At 38.8% G+C, this 16,727-nt stretch overlaps 1 protein-coding gene across 1 annotated transcript in view; it reads right to left on the bottom strand.

The window, feature by feature from the left end:
* SLC9A7 (solute carrier family 9 member A7) overlaps positions 1-16,727 on the bottom strand; it is a 171,683-nt gene that overhangs the window by 82,032 nt on the left and 72,924 nt on the right. Inside the window, exons 2-3 of the mRNA XM_053917054.2 lie at positions 7,846-8,045; positions 5,868-5,945 (exon numbers count right to left, since the gene is read on the bottom strand). Of these exons, the coding sequence (XP_053773029.1) occupies positions 5,868-5,945; positions 7,846-8,045 (278 nt within the window). The remainder of the gene's footprint in view (positions 1-5,867; positions 5,946-7,845; positions 8,046-16,727) is intronic.

The raw sequence follows: 16,727 nt of genomic DNA, 5'->3' as shown, positions 1-16,727 counted from the left end.
ACAAGTGCTGGTGAGGTTGTGGGGAAAAGGGAACCGTGGTGCACCTTTGGTGAGAATGTAGACTGGTGCAGCCACTGTGTAAAACAGAATGGAATTTCCTCAAAAAAACAAAAATGGAACTGCCTTTTGACCCAGCAATTCCACTGCTGGGATTATACCCTAAGACGTTTCAAACACCAATTCAAAAAAACCTATGCACCCTAAATTGGTTCAGAGCAACACAATTTACAATAGCTAAGTGTTGGAAACAGCCTAAGTGCCCATCAGAAAATGAGTAGATAAAAAAAAAACGTGGTATATTTACACAATGTAATACTATGCAGCAGAAAGAAAGAACTTCTACCCTTCACTACAGCATGGATGGAACTGGAGAGTATTGTGCTAAGTGAAATAAGCCAGGCAGTGAAAGACAAATACTGTATGATCTCACCTATAAGAGGAACTTAATCACAAAACAAACAAATGAGCAAAATAGAACCAGAGACATAGAAATAAAGAATAAACTGACAGTGACTGGGGGGAGGGGGTAACGGGAAGAAGAAGGGGAAGGGCCTAGTCAAGGATCATGTATAAAGGATCCTTGGTAATGGACAACAGGGTGGGGATTGCCTGTGGGAGCAGGGGGTGGGCAGGGCAGGGCAGGGGAGAGCAATGGGGGAAAAATTGGACAACTCTAATTAAAAAACAATATAAAATGGGGAAAATACCCTTTAACATTTTATATAATAATAGCTTGGTGATGATGAACTCCTTTAGCTTTACCTTATCTAGGAAGCACTGTATCTGCCCTTCAATTCTAAATGATAGTTTTGCCGGACACAGTTACCTAGGTTGTAGGTCTTTGCCTTTCATCATCTTGAATATTTCTTGCTAGTCTCTTCTAGCCTGCAAAGTTTCAGGCTAGAAGACAGTTTTATGGGAACTCCTTCGTAGGTAACTATCTGCTTTTCTCTTGCTGCTTTTAAGATTTTCTCTTTATCTTTAACCTTTGGCATTTTAATTATGATGTGTCTGGCTGTGGTCCTGTATGAGTCCATCTTGTTTGAGACTCTCTGTGCTTCCTGGATTTCTATGTCTTTTTTCCTTCACTAAATTAGGGAAGGTTTTTTTTTTCATTATTTTTTTCAAATAAGTTTTCAACTGCTTGCTCTTCCTCTTCTCCTTCTGCACCCCTATGATTTGGATATTGGTACATTTAGACATGACCCAGAAGCTCCTTGTGCGATCCTCTTTTCTTCTTGCTGTTATGATAGAATGCTTTTTTCTTCCTTATGTTCCAAATCATTGATTTGATTCATGGTTTCACCCCCTCCACTGCTGGTTTCCTGTAAAGTTTTCTTTATTTCATTTAGTGTAACCTTCATTTCTGCCTGGGTCTTTTTTATGCTGTTGAAGAACCCAGTGAGTTCCTTGAACATCCTAATAACCAGTATTTTGAACTCTGCATCTGATAGATTGCATATCTCCATCTTGTTTAGCTCTTTTTCTGGATTTTTGATTTGTTCTTTAATTTGGGCCATATTTTTTTTGTCTCCTCATTTTGGCATCCTCCCTGTGTTTGTTTCTATGTATTAGGTAGAGCTGCTTTGACTCCCTGTCTTAGTAGTGTGGCCTATTGTAGAAAAGCGCACCTGTAAATTGGATGTAGTGGAGCACTAGGTAATCATCAGGGCAGGGCAACCTGTGTGACCCAGATTGATGGAGTCTCAGATATGGTGTTGCTGCTCTGTGGCTCTGTGTAGAGGAGAGCTCAGCAAAGTTACAATGGTCACTGCCTGGCCTCTGGAGGGTTTTTTTCTGGGAGGGTACTATTCCCCAGCACTCGCCCTGATACCAGAAACTTCAATTACTCCCTGTATGCTACTAGTGCCCTTCAAGCTTCTGTGCTGGTGTTGAAACCCAGAGGGAGTGAGTTTATGTAAGTCCTAAGTTCACTGTAGGCTCTTTAAGAGGAGTCCCTTGAGAATCCCACAGTTTCTTCTTCTGCCCCAACCCCCACTGGTTTTTACAGCCAGAAGTTATGGGGACATATCTTCCTGGAGGTGGTACCCTGGGCTGAGTGGTCTGGTGTGGAGCTGGGATCCCTCAGTCTCCAGGTATCCCTCTCAATTTTTATCCACTACATGTGGGTGTGGGTCCACCTATTCTGTGTCTCCTTATCTCCTCACCTCTCCATGCATCTCCATGTCTTTGCCCCTCCTACCCATCTGAATGAATGTGGCTTCTTTAATTCCTTGGTTGTTGGACTTCCATACACCTCAACTTTCTGATGATTTGGGGTGATATTTGTTTTGTAGACTATTTGTAATATTTGCTGTGGTTGTGTGTGGAGGCAAGCCATGTTTACCTACACCTCCATATTGACCAGAAGTCCACCCATTTGATCTTAAGAGGAGTTCCCAAATTCTTTTTTTTAACTTTTTTTATTGTTATTCAATTACAGTTCCAAATTCTTCATTTATATAAAAATAACATTATTCATATCCATAAAATCATCTCTTATCTGTTATCTGTCAATAGACATAGATTCAGATGACTTTGGCAACCCAATAGATTAGTCAGAAAAAAGAATAATTTTTTATACATAAAACGTAAATCCAGAGGGAGTGTAGCACAGATGAACACCCTGTGCCCTGGCATCAGACAAACAGGCTATAATCTTGTCTCAGTCCTGCTATGTAACCTCATAGATGTCACTTAATAATTCTGAGTTTAGGTTGATTTTCAGTAAAATTCAAGACACTCTATATATATCTGGAAAAGCACAATTATGTGGGGCTTGTGTGCAGAAATGCAGCCTCTTGCTCCTCAAGCGTCCATCGTGCAGAGGGGACTTATGTTTCATCGCCCCTCCCCCGAACGTGATACAGTAAGGAAGAGTCATTTGATCTCTAAAGGGGGAGACTGGCTTGACCCTGACTCACCGTCTTGAACCTCTTGTGCAAGGTGGAAAATTGTTCTTGCTCTTCTAGTCTCCATTCTGTGAGCAAAAAGGCTGCCTTTAGTGGGTCCAGCAATTTCTAGGATCTCTCCATTTCAGCCCCCCTACCTGTGACTGTGACTGACCTGGAAGCTAAAGGGCATCTGTCTTCAATTTATGATGTGTAGCAAGGAGTCCCAAAACTAAGGACTAAACTGCATCATCCAACATATGTTACCAGGGACTTTGGGTCATAAATGGATCATTCAATTGCCAGTTAGCTTCTTCTGTCTGTTTATCAATGAGTTGGAAACCTGAGGGAGAAGGGGTGGAAGCTAATCTATTACCCTCACATTCTTAATAGAGTTTGTGTCAGATGGTCCATAAAGTATAACTATATTTATGTTGGTTGGAAATAGTTTAAAAACCTCTGACAACTGCAGAGTTGTTTTGACAAAAGAACCAGCCTAATAGGCAGGCATCCTCTCATAAAATGAGTTGGAAGTGTTCCCTCCTCTATCTTCTGAAAGAGTTTATATAAAACTAGTATTATTTCTTCCTTAATGGCTGGAAAAAATTCACCAGTGAAGCCATCTGGGTGTGTGGAAGGATTTTAAATCATGACTTCAATTTCTTTAATTCATATAGGGGCTATTCAAGTTTTCGGTCTCTTCTAAGTCAGTTTTGGTAATTTTTATCATTCAAGGAATTTGTCCATTTCACCTGTGTTGTCAAATTTAATTCCGCAAAGTTGTTTGTAGTATTCCACTACTGTCCTTTTAATGTCTAAAGGGCCTATAGTGATGTCCCCCCCTTTCATTCCTCATATATAGGTAATTTGTTTCTTTTTTTCTGGATTGATGTATCTAGAGGTTTATCAATTTAAAAGACATACTCTAGTTCCTCAGGATGTTATTGCGTTTTACTGGCAGCCAAAATTTCCCTTCTCTAGGTTCACTGAAAAAGTTTCCTTTAGTCTCTATTCAGAAAGACAGCTGGAACAAGTTCCTGCCTTGAGGGAGGAAGGCCTTTTAGGAGGCTATATTTTCACTGAATACCCTCACAATGGGGGAGGAAGGGAGCCACTGCCACTATTTGTAAAGGCATTCAGTATTTTAAATAATTAGGGGCTTAGGCCCCACCTTGCTGCTAAGCACAATGACTCTCAATAATCAGGATGAATTTCTTTAAACTTTTTATTTTGGAGTAATTATAGATTCACAGAAGTTGCAAAGCTAGTACAGAGAGGTCCTGTGTACCTTTACCCAGTTTTCTCCTCTGGTTATCTCTGTAGTACAACATCAAAACCAGGAAAATGACATTGGTACAACGCATGTGTGTAGTTCTATGTCCTTTTTTTGCATGTGTAGATTCATGTAAGCTCTACTGCAATCAAGATATAGAACAGTTTGCCCTGGCCAGTGTGAATCAGTTGGTTGCAGCATTGCTCCATAAACTGAAAGGTCATGGGTTCAATTCCCATCAGGGCACATGCCTGGGTTGCAGGCTCAGTCCCCAGTCAGGGCGCATGTGAGAGACCGGTGACTAATGTTTCTCTCTTACATAGATGTTTTTCTCTCATTCTCTCTTCCCCCACCCCCTTCTCTCTAGAATCAGTGAGCATGTCCTCGGGTGAGGATTAAAAAAAAGATACAGAACAGTTCTAACAACACAAAAATCTCCCTCATGCTACCCCTTTGTGGTCATACTCATCCCTCTCTCACTCCTGCTTTCTTTTTTTTTTAAAGATTTTATTTATTTATTTTTAGGGAAAGGGGAAGGGTAGGAGAAAGAGAGGGAGAGAAACATCAATATATGGTTGCCTCTCGTGCATCCCCCACTGGGGACCTGGCCTGCATCCCAGGCATGTGCCCTGAGTGGGAATCGAACCAGTGACCCTTTGGTTCACAGGCCGGCACTCAATCCACTGAGGCACACCAGCCAGGGCTCGCTCCTGCATTCTTAATCCCTGGAAACCACTAATCTGTTCTCCATTCCTATAATTTTGTCATTTCTAGAATGCTATATAAATGATATAATATAGTATGTGACCTTTTGTGATTGGATTTTTTCACTCAGCATAATGCCTTTGAGATTCATCCAGACTGTTGTGTGTATCAATAGTAGGTTGCATTTTATTGGTGACTAGTATTCCACGTATGGATGTTATTTCACCATTCACCTATTGTAGGACATTTTAGTTGTTTCCAGTTTGGGGCTATTACAAATAAAGTTGCCATGAACAATCATGTACAAGTTTTTGTGTGAACCTAAGTTTTCATTTCTCTGGGATAAATGCTCAGGAATAAACCTGATGGGGCATATGGGAATTCCAACTTTAGTTTTATAAGAAACTGCAAAATTTTTTCAGAGTGGCTATGCCATTTTATATTCCCACTAGCAATGTATGAGAGTCCCAGATTTTAAAACAGAAATGAATCACTGATGATGAGTCAACTATAGTGTCTGAGTGGGTACAGAACACAATAATAAGCAATCTTGGAGATGGAAAAAACTAGAAAATTATGCAGGTAAATTAACACAGAGATTCCTATGCTTTAAGAAATACTGGTCAAAAAAACTCATACTGCTTACATAATTTAAAGCCTTTCTACCTCTCAAGAGAAAATAAAACTTTAAACCAAGCAATAACACTATTAAAAGGTCAACCAGCAGGAAATCTGTTTGCCATGGGAATTCCTTCCATAGTTTCCATAAAGTTATTGGTAAACACAGACCCACTTATGGCATTAGCTGTATATACCACACACACATGTACTATCATGAGCACTATTTTGGAATGTGTTTATATTTCTTTTTTCAACTATACAAAGTTTTTGTTTTATGATAATTCACTCCAAGAATGTCAGTATATTGTTATTATCTGTGGATAATTTATGATTATTTTTAAGCTTGAAGAAAAGGAAATATTTGCAAATTTTCTTACCTTCTTTAAACTATATCCAGCATGGAAAATAATTGGAGGCAGCAGAATGTTGAAAAAGACCTCTGGATCAAATGTTACCTAAAAGTTTAAAAAGAAAAAAAAAGCCCATTATTAGTTTAATACCAATTGGTGCTATAATATTTGCTTAATATTTTAAGCCATTGGCTAAAGTTTGAATATTAAAGCACATAATATAAATGTGAAAAATCACGAGCTCATCACAAAAGAGAAGTCACAGCTCCCCTGTGGAACGGCAAGTTCTTTTCCACGTAGCACTTCTGAGTTCTGTTCTTGGTGTACCATTCAATTCATATTAAGACACAACACTGCAATGCAATTTTGAGACCTCATAGGAAGTTTCTGGTCAATGTTTTTAAACAAGAAATCAAAACATCCTTATTTTTATCATAACTTTATGAAGGCTCAGCTGCAATAAAAGATGCAGTCATAATTCTTTATTAATTTTCTGGATCTTCCCACAGAATCATTATAGACATAATTCTACTAAATTTAAGTCTCTTGAGTGGCCAGCCTTTTGTGATACATGATGTGGCGTAGATCAAAGTCTCCAGTGATGGTAATGGCTTCTTAAACACCAAAATAAATTCAGCAGCTCTAAGGGGACTAAAATCACCTGTAGTTTTAATACAGGGAAATTACTGTGAAACTATTAAACAGCAAAAGTCTTATCACATCCATAAAACACAACCATTCTATAAACCTCCTAATGTTTTAAAAGAATTTGTTCATGTTAGTAGATTAATTGGCTCTTATTTCAATTAATTATTTAAAATTTTCATTCTAATTATTAAAAGTTAGCATTTCTCTTTAGAAACTAGAAATGTTAACTAGTCTATTTAAAAGTAGAATGGTTCTCTCCAAATTATGCTTTATTCTATCTTCCTGCTGAAGATAAGAATAGTCTGAAAAGCAGTGACTGTCAGAATGAGAAGCGAATTTGGACAATACCTACGGGGGCCAAAGAGAGTGAGACTTGCTGGAAGTCACCAAACCCAGTAATGTATGAAGCAGCACGAGAGTTTCCTGACCCCCGTCCATCCCATGCATGCTTATGAAGGGGTGAAAGCAAACAGCTCACTAGAACTGCCATTCAGCACATGGAGAAAATGGGCATGTTGAATGCTTCAGGTTGAGAATAATTTTCTTTAAGAATTAGGAGATCTGGGGATTAATAATAATTTTTGGAGTAAGGGCTACATTGCGTCTTTGACTGCAAGCCTTCACACACATTAATCTTGTTCCATATTAAAAGGGGCTTGCACTACTTGGATCTCTCAGACTTTATCCAGAAGCCTTCCTGCTGATAACACCAGGTCTATAAGGTAATAGAATACGTGAGGATAAATAGAAATCTCTTGCTTATGCTGGAAATCACCCAAGCGAGGAGACATAATCCTTTTTCCTGTGGAGTATTTTAGCTACTTCCAACATCAAATGAAAACCAATATTTGGACTGAAATTCTAAGACAATAAGACATCTTTCCTCTGAAGAATAAGCCTTTGTCATCAATCACCAATGAGAGGGGACACTCAACAAATATTTATAGAATATGGCAAAAGAACCATGAAGGACTAGGAATTAGTTCTGAACATTGAATAAACAATCTGAAAGTGAAACCAATCTTAAGAAAGAAACAACCTCATCCCTAAATCATAACAAAAGACACAGGAAAGAACAGACAGGGATTAGAGACGAGGTGAGTGGGGATGTACAAACCTACCGCGCCATCAGTGAGTGGCCCAAGTCAGCTACTGGTCCTAGCAAAACTGAAAGGCTCAAATTCAAATCTTGTTCCTTCTTTTCCACATCATAGCCCAAAAACTTCCTAGCAAAACTGAGAAGCAAGAAAGCTACCTATGCTCCAGGAGTTTGAAATAATTTCTCTCCATAAGGTTGAGACCAAATAGGAAATCAAACACCACATCAGGACAACAACCACTCAGTGTCCCAGCTCACCTTCCTTAGCATGTCATTCTGCTCTACACTGTTGATCTTGCCAGGGCTGATTTCTCCTTTCAAGGTGTATTCAAAGAACTTGCCGCTGACATTGACTAATAATGTGCTGAAGGCCCTGTCTTCCTGAGTGCAGCTGAGTGACTTGTCATGGCCACTGGTGGCAGGGGTGCTGTACCTCAGGATCACCCCGACGATGAGCCCTGAAACAAAGTGGAAAAAAAAACATCAGGCCTGTGGAAGGACAGAGAAAGCATGGACATAAAGGCATGGGTGATTTTCAACAACTAAGAAACTCAAAAGTTATCTTAAAGCCCAGGTGCAGGGTGTATACTTTAGGAGCAACTGCACAGTCTTTCAAAAGGGTTAAGCATCCATCTACTTTTAAGTCCCTCAGCCAATAGGAGGACGAGAAAGGACAGTATGTTTCATGGTTATTATGGCATTGAGTACTTTCAACAACTGATTACATCTTGTTTTTCATGCTTTTGGTGAAGAAAGATGGGATGATAAACAATTTTGTTCCTGCCAAGGGCAGAACCTTCGAGCTCTTTGATTTGCACCAGCAGCAGCCCTGAGGACAGTCCTGCTGCCATCTGCCAACCAAGGACCCAGGCTGCGCAAATTTCTAGCTGCAACAAACACAATTTGCTTTGCCACATACCAGAGGAAGAAGATAAAAAGAAATGCTTTTGTTTGTTCATTTCAAGGGCTGGGTCTCATAGAGAAAGTAATTGCATCCCTTGGGGAGCTAAACACCACAGTGCACATTTTTGTAGTCATGATTTAGGGACTGTGGAGCCAACTTCTTGTGCCTGTGGCTATGATATGACTAAAATAATTATCTGCAAGTCTTTAAGTCTCATTTCTTCTTAGTAGGGTTTTCCCATTAAGAACCCCCTCCCCCCAAAAAAGTTGTGTATAAGCTTTCAATTCCATGAGTGAGGAAGGAGTCCTTGATGAGTCACACATGCTCAAGGAAAAGTGAGTGAAATATGAAAAATACATAAACCACTACCACTTTCTATACTTCTCCCTTAGGAGGAAAAATTCAGACGTCTCTCTACATTCAGTTCTTTGCTAGCAATAGCAAAAGATAGAAGGGTAAAATATCCCCCCATCTCATTTTGCCATTGAAGGAGAAAGTTACATGATAAAAAGAATGAACAGTATTTACTATATTCTATGTACATGTTCTATAATGTCTCCTATCACCAAGACATATGAGAACTCACAAGACATTGTCAAAGAACAAACAATATATAAAATCTAAGGAAAAGTTAGAGTTCTTTAAGCCAAACTCTGTCTCTGTGTTGCTCTAGTAGTAGTAGTAGTAGTACTAGTAGTAGTAGTACTAGTAGTATTGACTTGTATTACTAGATACTTGCAGTTTGCTGCCTTTTGTGGAAAAAATCAAGTTATAAAATTTTATTACAAATTAAAACTCAGGTTTTAATAACATCAAATTGACCAGATATGAAACAATTTCCAAACCTTTTAAGGTATATGAAAAATACTAGACTTTAAAAAAACATGTTGGTCATTACCAAAAAGAGGTGTCTTTAGAGAAAAATAATAAAAACCCCATAATGCAGGTGGTTCTACTTATCTGATTAATGGACACAAAGCAAACAGTTAAGGTCTTCAGCACCAATCATTTGTTTAGGTCTTAATTGCTGAAATTTCATATTCATTTTCTTTTGGGGGCATCTAACCCAGAGGATAGTATAGATTGCAAGTCCTCATCCTCTTCCTGCTCAGCCTCGGAGCTGAGTTTCCAACCGTGGTCTCTTGCCATCTTGCGGTTTAGGGCTTTTTGGGTGTCTATGTTGGTAATCAAAGTTTTGGGGGCACCTATGTTGAGGTGCCTGGGACCTTGGGTCTTTTCTTGATTTTCCTGTTCCTCTTCATTGCTGTCCTAAGTGAGGAGGGGCTCTGAGTCGTGGTCTATATTCCCAATTGGTGATCTCTCTCCTTGGTCTACTTTGTTCTCCTTCACCCTGATTATTAGCACCCCCATCACTCCTCCTTAGACAGGATTGGAATATACTCTTAACACCTATAGTGGGGTCTCCGTATGGGGAAAGGTGTGCATGCAATTGGGTCTGGCATTTAGGGGCACTCTATAATCTCTCCTTTTCTCCATTCTCTTTATTCAAGTAATTTTGCTGGTAAACACACAGAGGACCCCAATAATGTTTATAATGTTTATAATAGTTACATTCTGCTATTTGTTTACTGTCTGCCACTGGAAATCCACCAGGGCCTACAACATTTGCTGCCTCTGCACTCTTTTCTCCATCAATAACATCAAATTCTATAGTTTCTCTACCTCCTGTACTGGGGTGGTGCTTTCTGGGGGTAACTCTTCTGTATGGCAGGCCAGTGTACAAATGCATACTGTTTGGTGTCATTCCTGTGGATGAAACCATTCCTGTTTCTAACACTGAACAATTTTATTTTTCCCCAAACCTTCAGTGTGATGACCAGTGGGCTGCCACTGCCTCTGACCTCTGTCCATGGAATCACACTGATTGGTGGCAGGGCTGAGGAAGTGTATCAGACAGCTGCTGGGTCTCAGCCCCACTGCTCATGGTTTCAGTAATGAGGGTGGTGACTAGAGCTGACTGTGGCAGCCATGGTTCCTCCCCAGTTGTGACAGTAATGGATGCTGGTGGCAGGAGGGCTGCTAAGGGCTCTCTGGGGTTCATTCTCCACTTTAGATCAAACTTAATATTGTTTTTTATTCTTACTTCACTCTGTAGTTAGGCATGTGGATGAAAAACGAGTCCTACAGAAAGCAACTTCATGGGGGATATACAGTAATCACAAATTCCTAATGGGGCAAGTCATGATGGGTAGTCAGGCTCCAGGCATGTAACTTCTTTAGTAAAAGGCTTATCTTTGCCTTCAGAAAACCCAGATACTTCCAATTTGGTGAACAAGCAGAGGTGCTGTGCTGGGAGACTAGTACACTCAGAGACCAAAGAAACTCAGTGTCCCCACGTACCTTGCCCTATGCTTCTCTTCTATATGGATGTGCCTGAGTTATATCTTTTTATAATAAGTTAGTAAACTGTTTCCCTGAGTTCTGTGAGATACTCTATAAAATGATCAAACCCAAGGAGGGGGTTTGGGGAAACCTCTGATTTATAGTCTATTGGTCAGAAGCACAGGTGACAACCTGGACTTGTGACTTGCCACTGAAATGGGAGGGGCAGCAGTCTTGTAGGACTCAGCCCTTAATTATAGGATCTGATACTATTTCCAGGTAGATAGTATTAGAAATGAATAAAATTGTGGGACACCCAGTCAGTATCCAGCACAGAGTTTGAAAATTACTTGGTGTGGGAAAACTCCCACATATCTTATCACAAAAATGTTCACTGTGAGTACTGAGAGCAAAGGAGAAACACGAGTTTTTTTTTCCTTATAGGAGGTTCATATTTGCAGACAAATTTCTCAATTACAGGAAATGCCTTCACACTCTCCCCCCATTAACCATCACCATCATATCTATAAGCATTATTAGGTGATATATATTGTTTTTATATAGTAGTTTTTAAATCTTTCCCTCCCTACCTGAGCCCAATGCATCCATGTTAAAGATTAAATGGACACAATGAAGGTGATGATGCTGCCCCTTGTGGTAAAACATGGCAAAAAACCAAAAAAACAAAACATCTCAACAAAGATAACAAAGTTAATACTGGTCCTGATAGTTTTGACCAAAAATATATTCTGTTGCACCTATACCAACCAACAGGATATATACTTCTAATTCAAGGTAGAGTTTAAGTAACTCCTCAAACATTTTAGATTCTTATTTATTACCACTGTAGTCCACGGAGCAAATGAACAATCATTGCTATGATATTAAGTTCATGTTTAGCATCTTCCACTTCTACAAAGAATAACATATTAGGACAAAGGCATGGAGCAAACATGAATGGCATATTTTCATCTGCCAAACTGTAAAGAGGTCATAACTACAAGGAATTAAAGCATGACACTAGATTTTTTCAAAGCTCAGAATGCTAAGTATTCAGGAAAAAAAAAAAACAATGGAAAGCAACAGAGGCATGAGTGATTTTCCTGGGTCAACATCATAGAATTCCAGATGACAAAGAGAGATAATCTACTATGTATGTAAGCCAGAAAAATAGCACATAGATAGCAGCTGATAAAGAGAGGATCACTGATTTCACAGGTGTGTGACTAATGTCAGGGAAGAATTTAGTTTTGACCATTTACAAAAAGCAAATACGGATGAAATTCCTTTGACATTTGATATAGCTTAAAACAAAGCTTCAAAAATTCAAGAATTTTTCAGTCAAAAAATTGAAGACTTTCAACTTGTGGGTACGAAAAAACTCACTTTATAACTGTATTGGCATATTGTGCTGATGATATACAATACCGACATTTCTTTTTTTTAATTTTAATTTTTTATTGTTATTCAATTACAGTTGTGCGCCTTTTCTCCACCCCACCCCAGCCAAAACCCCCTCCCTCCCCCACCTCCACCCTCCCCCTTGATTTTGTCCATGTGTCCTTTATAGTAGTTCCTGTAATCCCCTCTCCTCGCTGTCCCCTCCCCACTCCCCCCTGTCCATTGTTAGATTGTTCTTAACTTCAAGACCGACTTTTCTAATTTTAAAAGACATAACAAAAAAACCCTACATACAGTTTATGTATATTTCCATCCAAAATTTGATGGTATGAGGAAGGAATTTAATTATGGACAAAGTGTGGCTCAAAAATCCCATGAAGTCATTAAAGAAGCCAGCCCCCATTACTCCAGTGCCAATTTCCACTTTTGTGACTGAAGTTATTGCGAGAATGGTTGAACAAGTGGACTCTCAGTCAGCTGTAGTCCTACATAGCCATCCACCAGGTGCAATGTATAGATGTCTCTATCAATAAGCCTTTGTTAAGGAATTGGGGAACAGGTGCATGGATGCACTGTTCCTCTCTACTAAGACCTCACCTTCCCTTAGAGGAGCTACTGAGAGTTGATAATCATCACTTTGGTTTGGCCACTACTGTGGGTTTATTTACAGCACTGTTGGGGTTGCTCTGAGTTCTAAAGCTTTATCTGAAAGCATCCCATTCCAGATCCAGTTATACACTGTTTGAAGATAGTGATAATGATTTCTAATTCAGTGAATAAAGACAATGCAATAGATCCATACCAGCAGTGACAATGACTTTTCAGGTTTGGGGGTCATTTAAGTGACTCTGTTTTTGAGAATGAGTGTTATAGGCTTTTCAATATTTTTTACTTGTTCTGCTACTTACTATGCATCTGGGCTATTCATAGATATATTAGTTTCAAGAATTCATTCAAATATTTTTGTTACTTGTTTAAATATGTAGTGAAATACTTTTAAAAAAATTCATTGAAGTACAATTTGCATACTATAAAATCCATGAATTTTAAGTGTGCAATTTAATGATTTTTAGCATATTCACAGAATTGTACAACTATCACTACCATCTAATTTTGGAACATTTCCATTTGCAGTCGTTCCCTGTTCCCTACTCCCAGCCCCAGGCAACTACTGAGCTACTTTCTGTCTACATAGATTTATCTTTTCTGGACTTTTCATATAAAAATGGAATCATACAATACAAGTAGTATCTTGTGTCTGGCCTCTTTCACCAAGCATAATGTTTTCAAGGTTCATCCATGTGGAAGGAAGGTATCAGTACTTCATTATTCTGCTGCCAAATAGTATTCTGTGGTATGGATACACCAGGTTTTGTTTATACATTCACCGGTTGATGAGCATTTGGATTGTTTCCAATTTTTACTATTAAGAATAATGCTGTTACGAACATTCGTATACAAGTGTACGCTGACATATGTTTTCATTTCTCTAGGGTAGATACCCAGGAGTGGAACTACTGCGTCATACGTAAATCTACGTTTACCATTTTCTCCTTTTTATTGAATTTACTGGAGGGACTGAATTGTTTTCCATTTGGGAAAGGGTACCATTTTATATCCCCACCAGCAGTGTATGAGAGTTACAGTTTATATACATGCTCAACAACACTTCTGTTGAGCAACACATTTTCTTTTGATTATACCTATTTTAGAGAGTGTTAAGTGGTATGTCACTGTGGTTCTAATTTGCATTTCCCTAATCCCTGATGATGTTGAGCGTCTTTTTATGTGCTTAAGGTCCATTTGTATATTTTCTTTGATGAAATGTCCATTGATTCAAATCTCTTGCCCTGCTTAATCTGGGTCATCTTATTGAATTTTAAGAGATCTTTATATGTTCTTACACAAGTTCCTTATTGAATATATGATTATAGGTGGAACCTAATCAACAAAATAAACAAGCAAGTAAAATATAACCAGAGACACTGAAATAAAGAACAAACTGACAGTAACCAGAGGGGGTAGGGGGAGGGAGATAACGGGGGAAAGAAGGGGAAGGGTCGTCAAGGAACCTGTATAAAGGACCCATGGACAAAGCCAAAGGGGGGAAGGATTGAGGGTAGCAGGCGGGGGTGGTGGAGAGTGGTGGTCGGAAAATGGAGACAACAGTACTTGAACAACAATAAAAATGCAAAATAAATATTTCCTCCTAGTTGGTGGCTTATTTTTTTCTTTTCTTTCTTTTTATAAACTTCCCTGATGCTGTCTTTTTATTTTTTACTTTTTAAATTGCCTCACAATAAAATTATTTTCTTTTGTTGTACAGTTCTATGAATTTTAACTACTTATAGATTCATGTAAGCACGACCACAATCAGGATATTGAACAGCTCTATAACTCCCAAGAAAATTCCCTCACACTATTCCTTAACAGTTACACCTTCACCTTATCTAATTCCAGAAACCACTGATTTGTTTCCCATTACTAGAGTTTTGTCTTTTCAAAGTTAAATAAATGGAACCATGCAGTATATATATGACCCTTTCAGACTGGTTTCTCTCACTCAGCATAATGTCTTTGAAATTCACCAAAGTAATATGTGAGCTAACAATCCATTACTTTTTACTATTGAGTAGTACTCTATTGTATGACTATACCAAAGGTTGTTTATTCATTTATTTATTGACGGACATTTGGCTTGTTTCCAGATTTTAGTTATCACAAATAAAGCTGCTATGAACATTCATGAACAAGTTTTTTGTTTGTTTTTTAAAAATTTTTATTGTTATTCAATTACAGTTCTATGCCTTTTCTCCCCATTCCTCCACCCCACCCCAGCCAGTCCCACCTCCCTCCCCCACCTCCACCCTCCCCCTTGATTTTATCCCTGTGTCCTTTATAGTAGTTCCTGTAATCCCCTCTCCTCATTGTCCCCTCCCCACTCCCCCCTAGCTATTGTTAGATTGTTCTTAACTTCAATGTCTCTGGTTATATTTTGTTTGCTTTTTTCTTTTGTTGATTATGTTCCAGTTAAAGGTGAGATCATATGGTATTTTTCCCTCATCACCTGGCTTATTTCACTGGAATAATGCTCTCCAGTTCCACCCATGCTGTTGCAAAGGGTATAAGCTCCTTCTTTCTCTCTGCTGTATAGAATTCCCTTGTGTAAATATACCATAGTTTTCTGATCCATTCATTTGCTGATGGGCACTTAGGTTGCTTCCAGTACTTGGCTATTGTAAATTGTGCTGCTATGAACATTGGGGTGCATAGGTTCTTTTGGATTAGTGTTTCAGGGTTCTTAGGGTATAATCCCAGCAGCAGAATTGGTGGGTCAAAGGGCAGTTCCATTTTTAGTTTTCTGAGGAAATTCCATACTGTTTTCCACAGTGGCCTCACCAGTCTGCATTCCCACCAACAATGTACTAGGGTTCCCTTTTCTCCTCATCCTCTCCAACATGTTTGTTGATTTGTTTATGTTGGCCACTCTGACCTGTGTGAGATGGTACCTCATTGTGGTTTTAATTTGCATCTCTCTGATGGCTAGTGATGCTGAGCATCTTTTCATGTCTCTGGGCCCTTTGTATGTCTTCCTTGGAGAAGTGTCTGTTCAAGTCCTTTGCCCATTTTTTAATTGGGTTGTTTGTCTTCCTGGAGTGCAGTTGTGTGAGTTCTTTATATAGTTTGGAGATCAGGCCCTCATGAACAAGTTTTTATGTGAACATGTTTCCATTTCTCTAGGGTAAATACCCAGAATGGGATTGATCAATCATATGACAAATGCATGTTTAGCTTTGTAAGAACCCATCAAACCATTTCCTAGAGTTACTACACCATTTTGTGTCAACCACCCCAACCACAAGCAATGTATGAGAGTTCAAGTTGCTCCAAACCTTATAACTCTCAATAATAAAACAGAAACCTGTGAATCACCAAAAAGCCAGCCCTGATAAATGGTGACTTTAATTAAAGAAATAAACCGATTTCCTAACTCTTCAAGACAAAAGTTCTGTCATATATGAGAAACTAAAATAATGAAAATCACGCCCATTAGCCAAGAGTTCAACCTCCAATCCAGTGCTCCTCTTCTTCAACAGTTGAAATTCCAAATATTTGATTAAAACCAATATGGAACAAGTTTATGTGAATCAAAAACACTGCAAATTCTAAGTAGTTTCCCCAAATACAGAATGTGACAGGAATAAGAGAAAGAAAATGACTCTAGGTCTTAGATAACTATTTGGGGAAATCAGACATGGAAAAATCATTTCACTATCCCATGAAACTTGTGAATGACACACCAGGATAAACTTCCCATCACTGTTGTGCTATACTGCATTTCTCTGTGGGTAACTACAAACCACATACCATCTGATAGTCTTTACAAAATCAAGATGCCCATTCTAGTGTATGTATTATAGAATGAAAAAGCACAAATCTTTCATTGAAAACTAGGACCAAGGAGGCAGACATGGGCTCAATGACTAAACTT

The sequence above is a fragment of the Desmodus rotundus genome, chromosome X, assembly GCF_022682495.2.
Source record: "Desmodus rotundus isolate HL8 chromosome X, HLdesRot8A.1, whole genome shotgun sequence".
Taxonomy (NCBI): Eukaryota; Metazoa; Chordata; class Mammalia; order Chiroptera; family Phyllostomidae; genus Desmodus; species Desmodus rotundus.
Note: the sequence above shows the minus strand (reverse complement) of the source record. Positions and strands in the feature narration are given on the sequence as shown.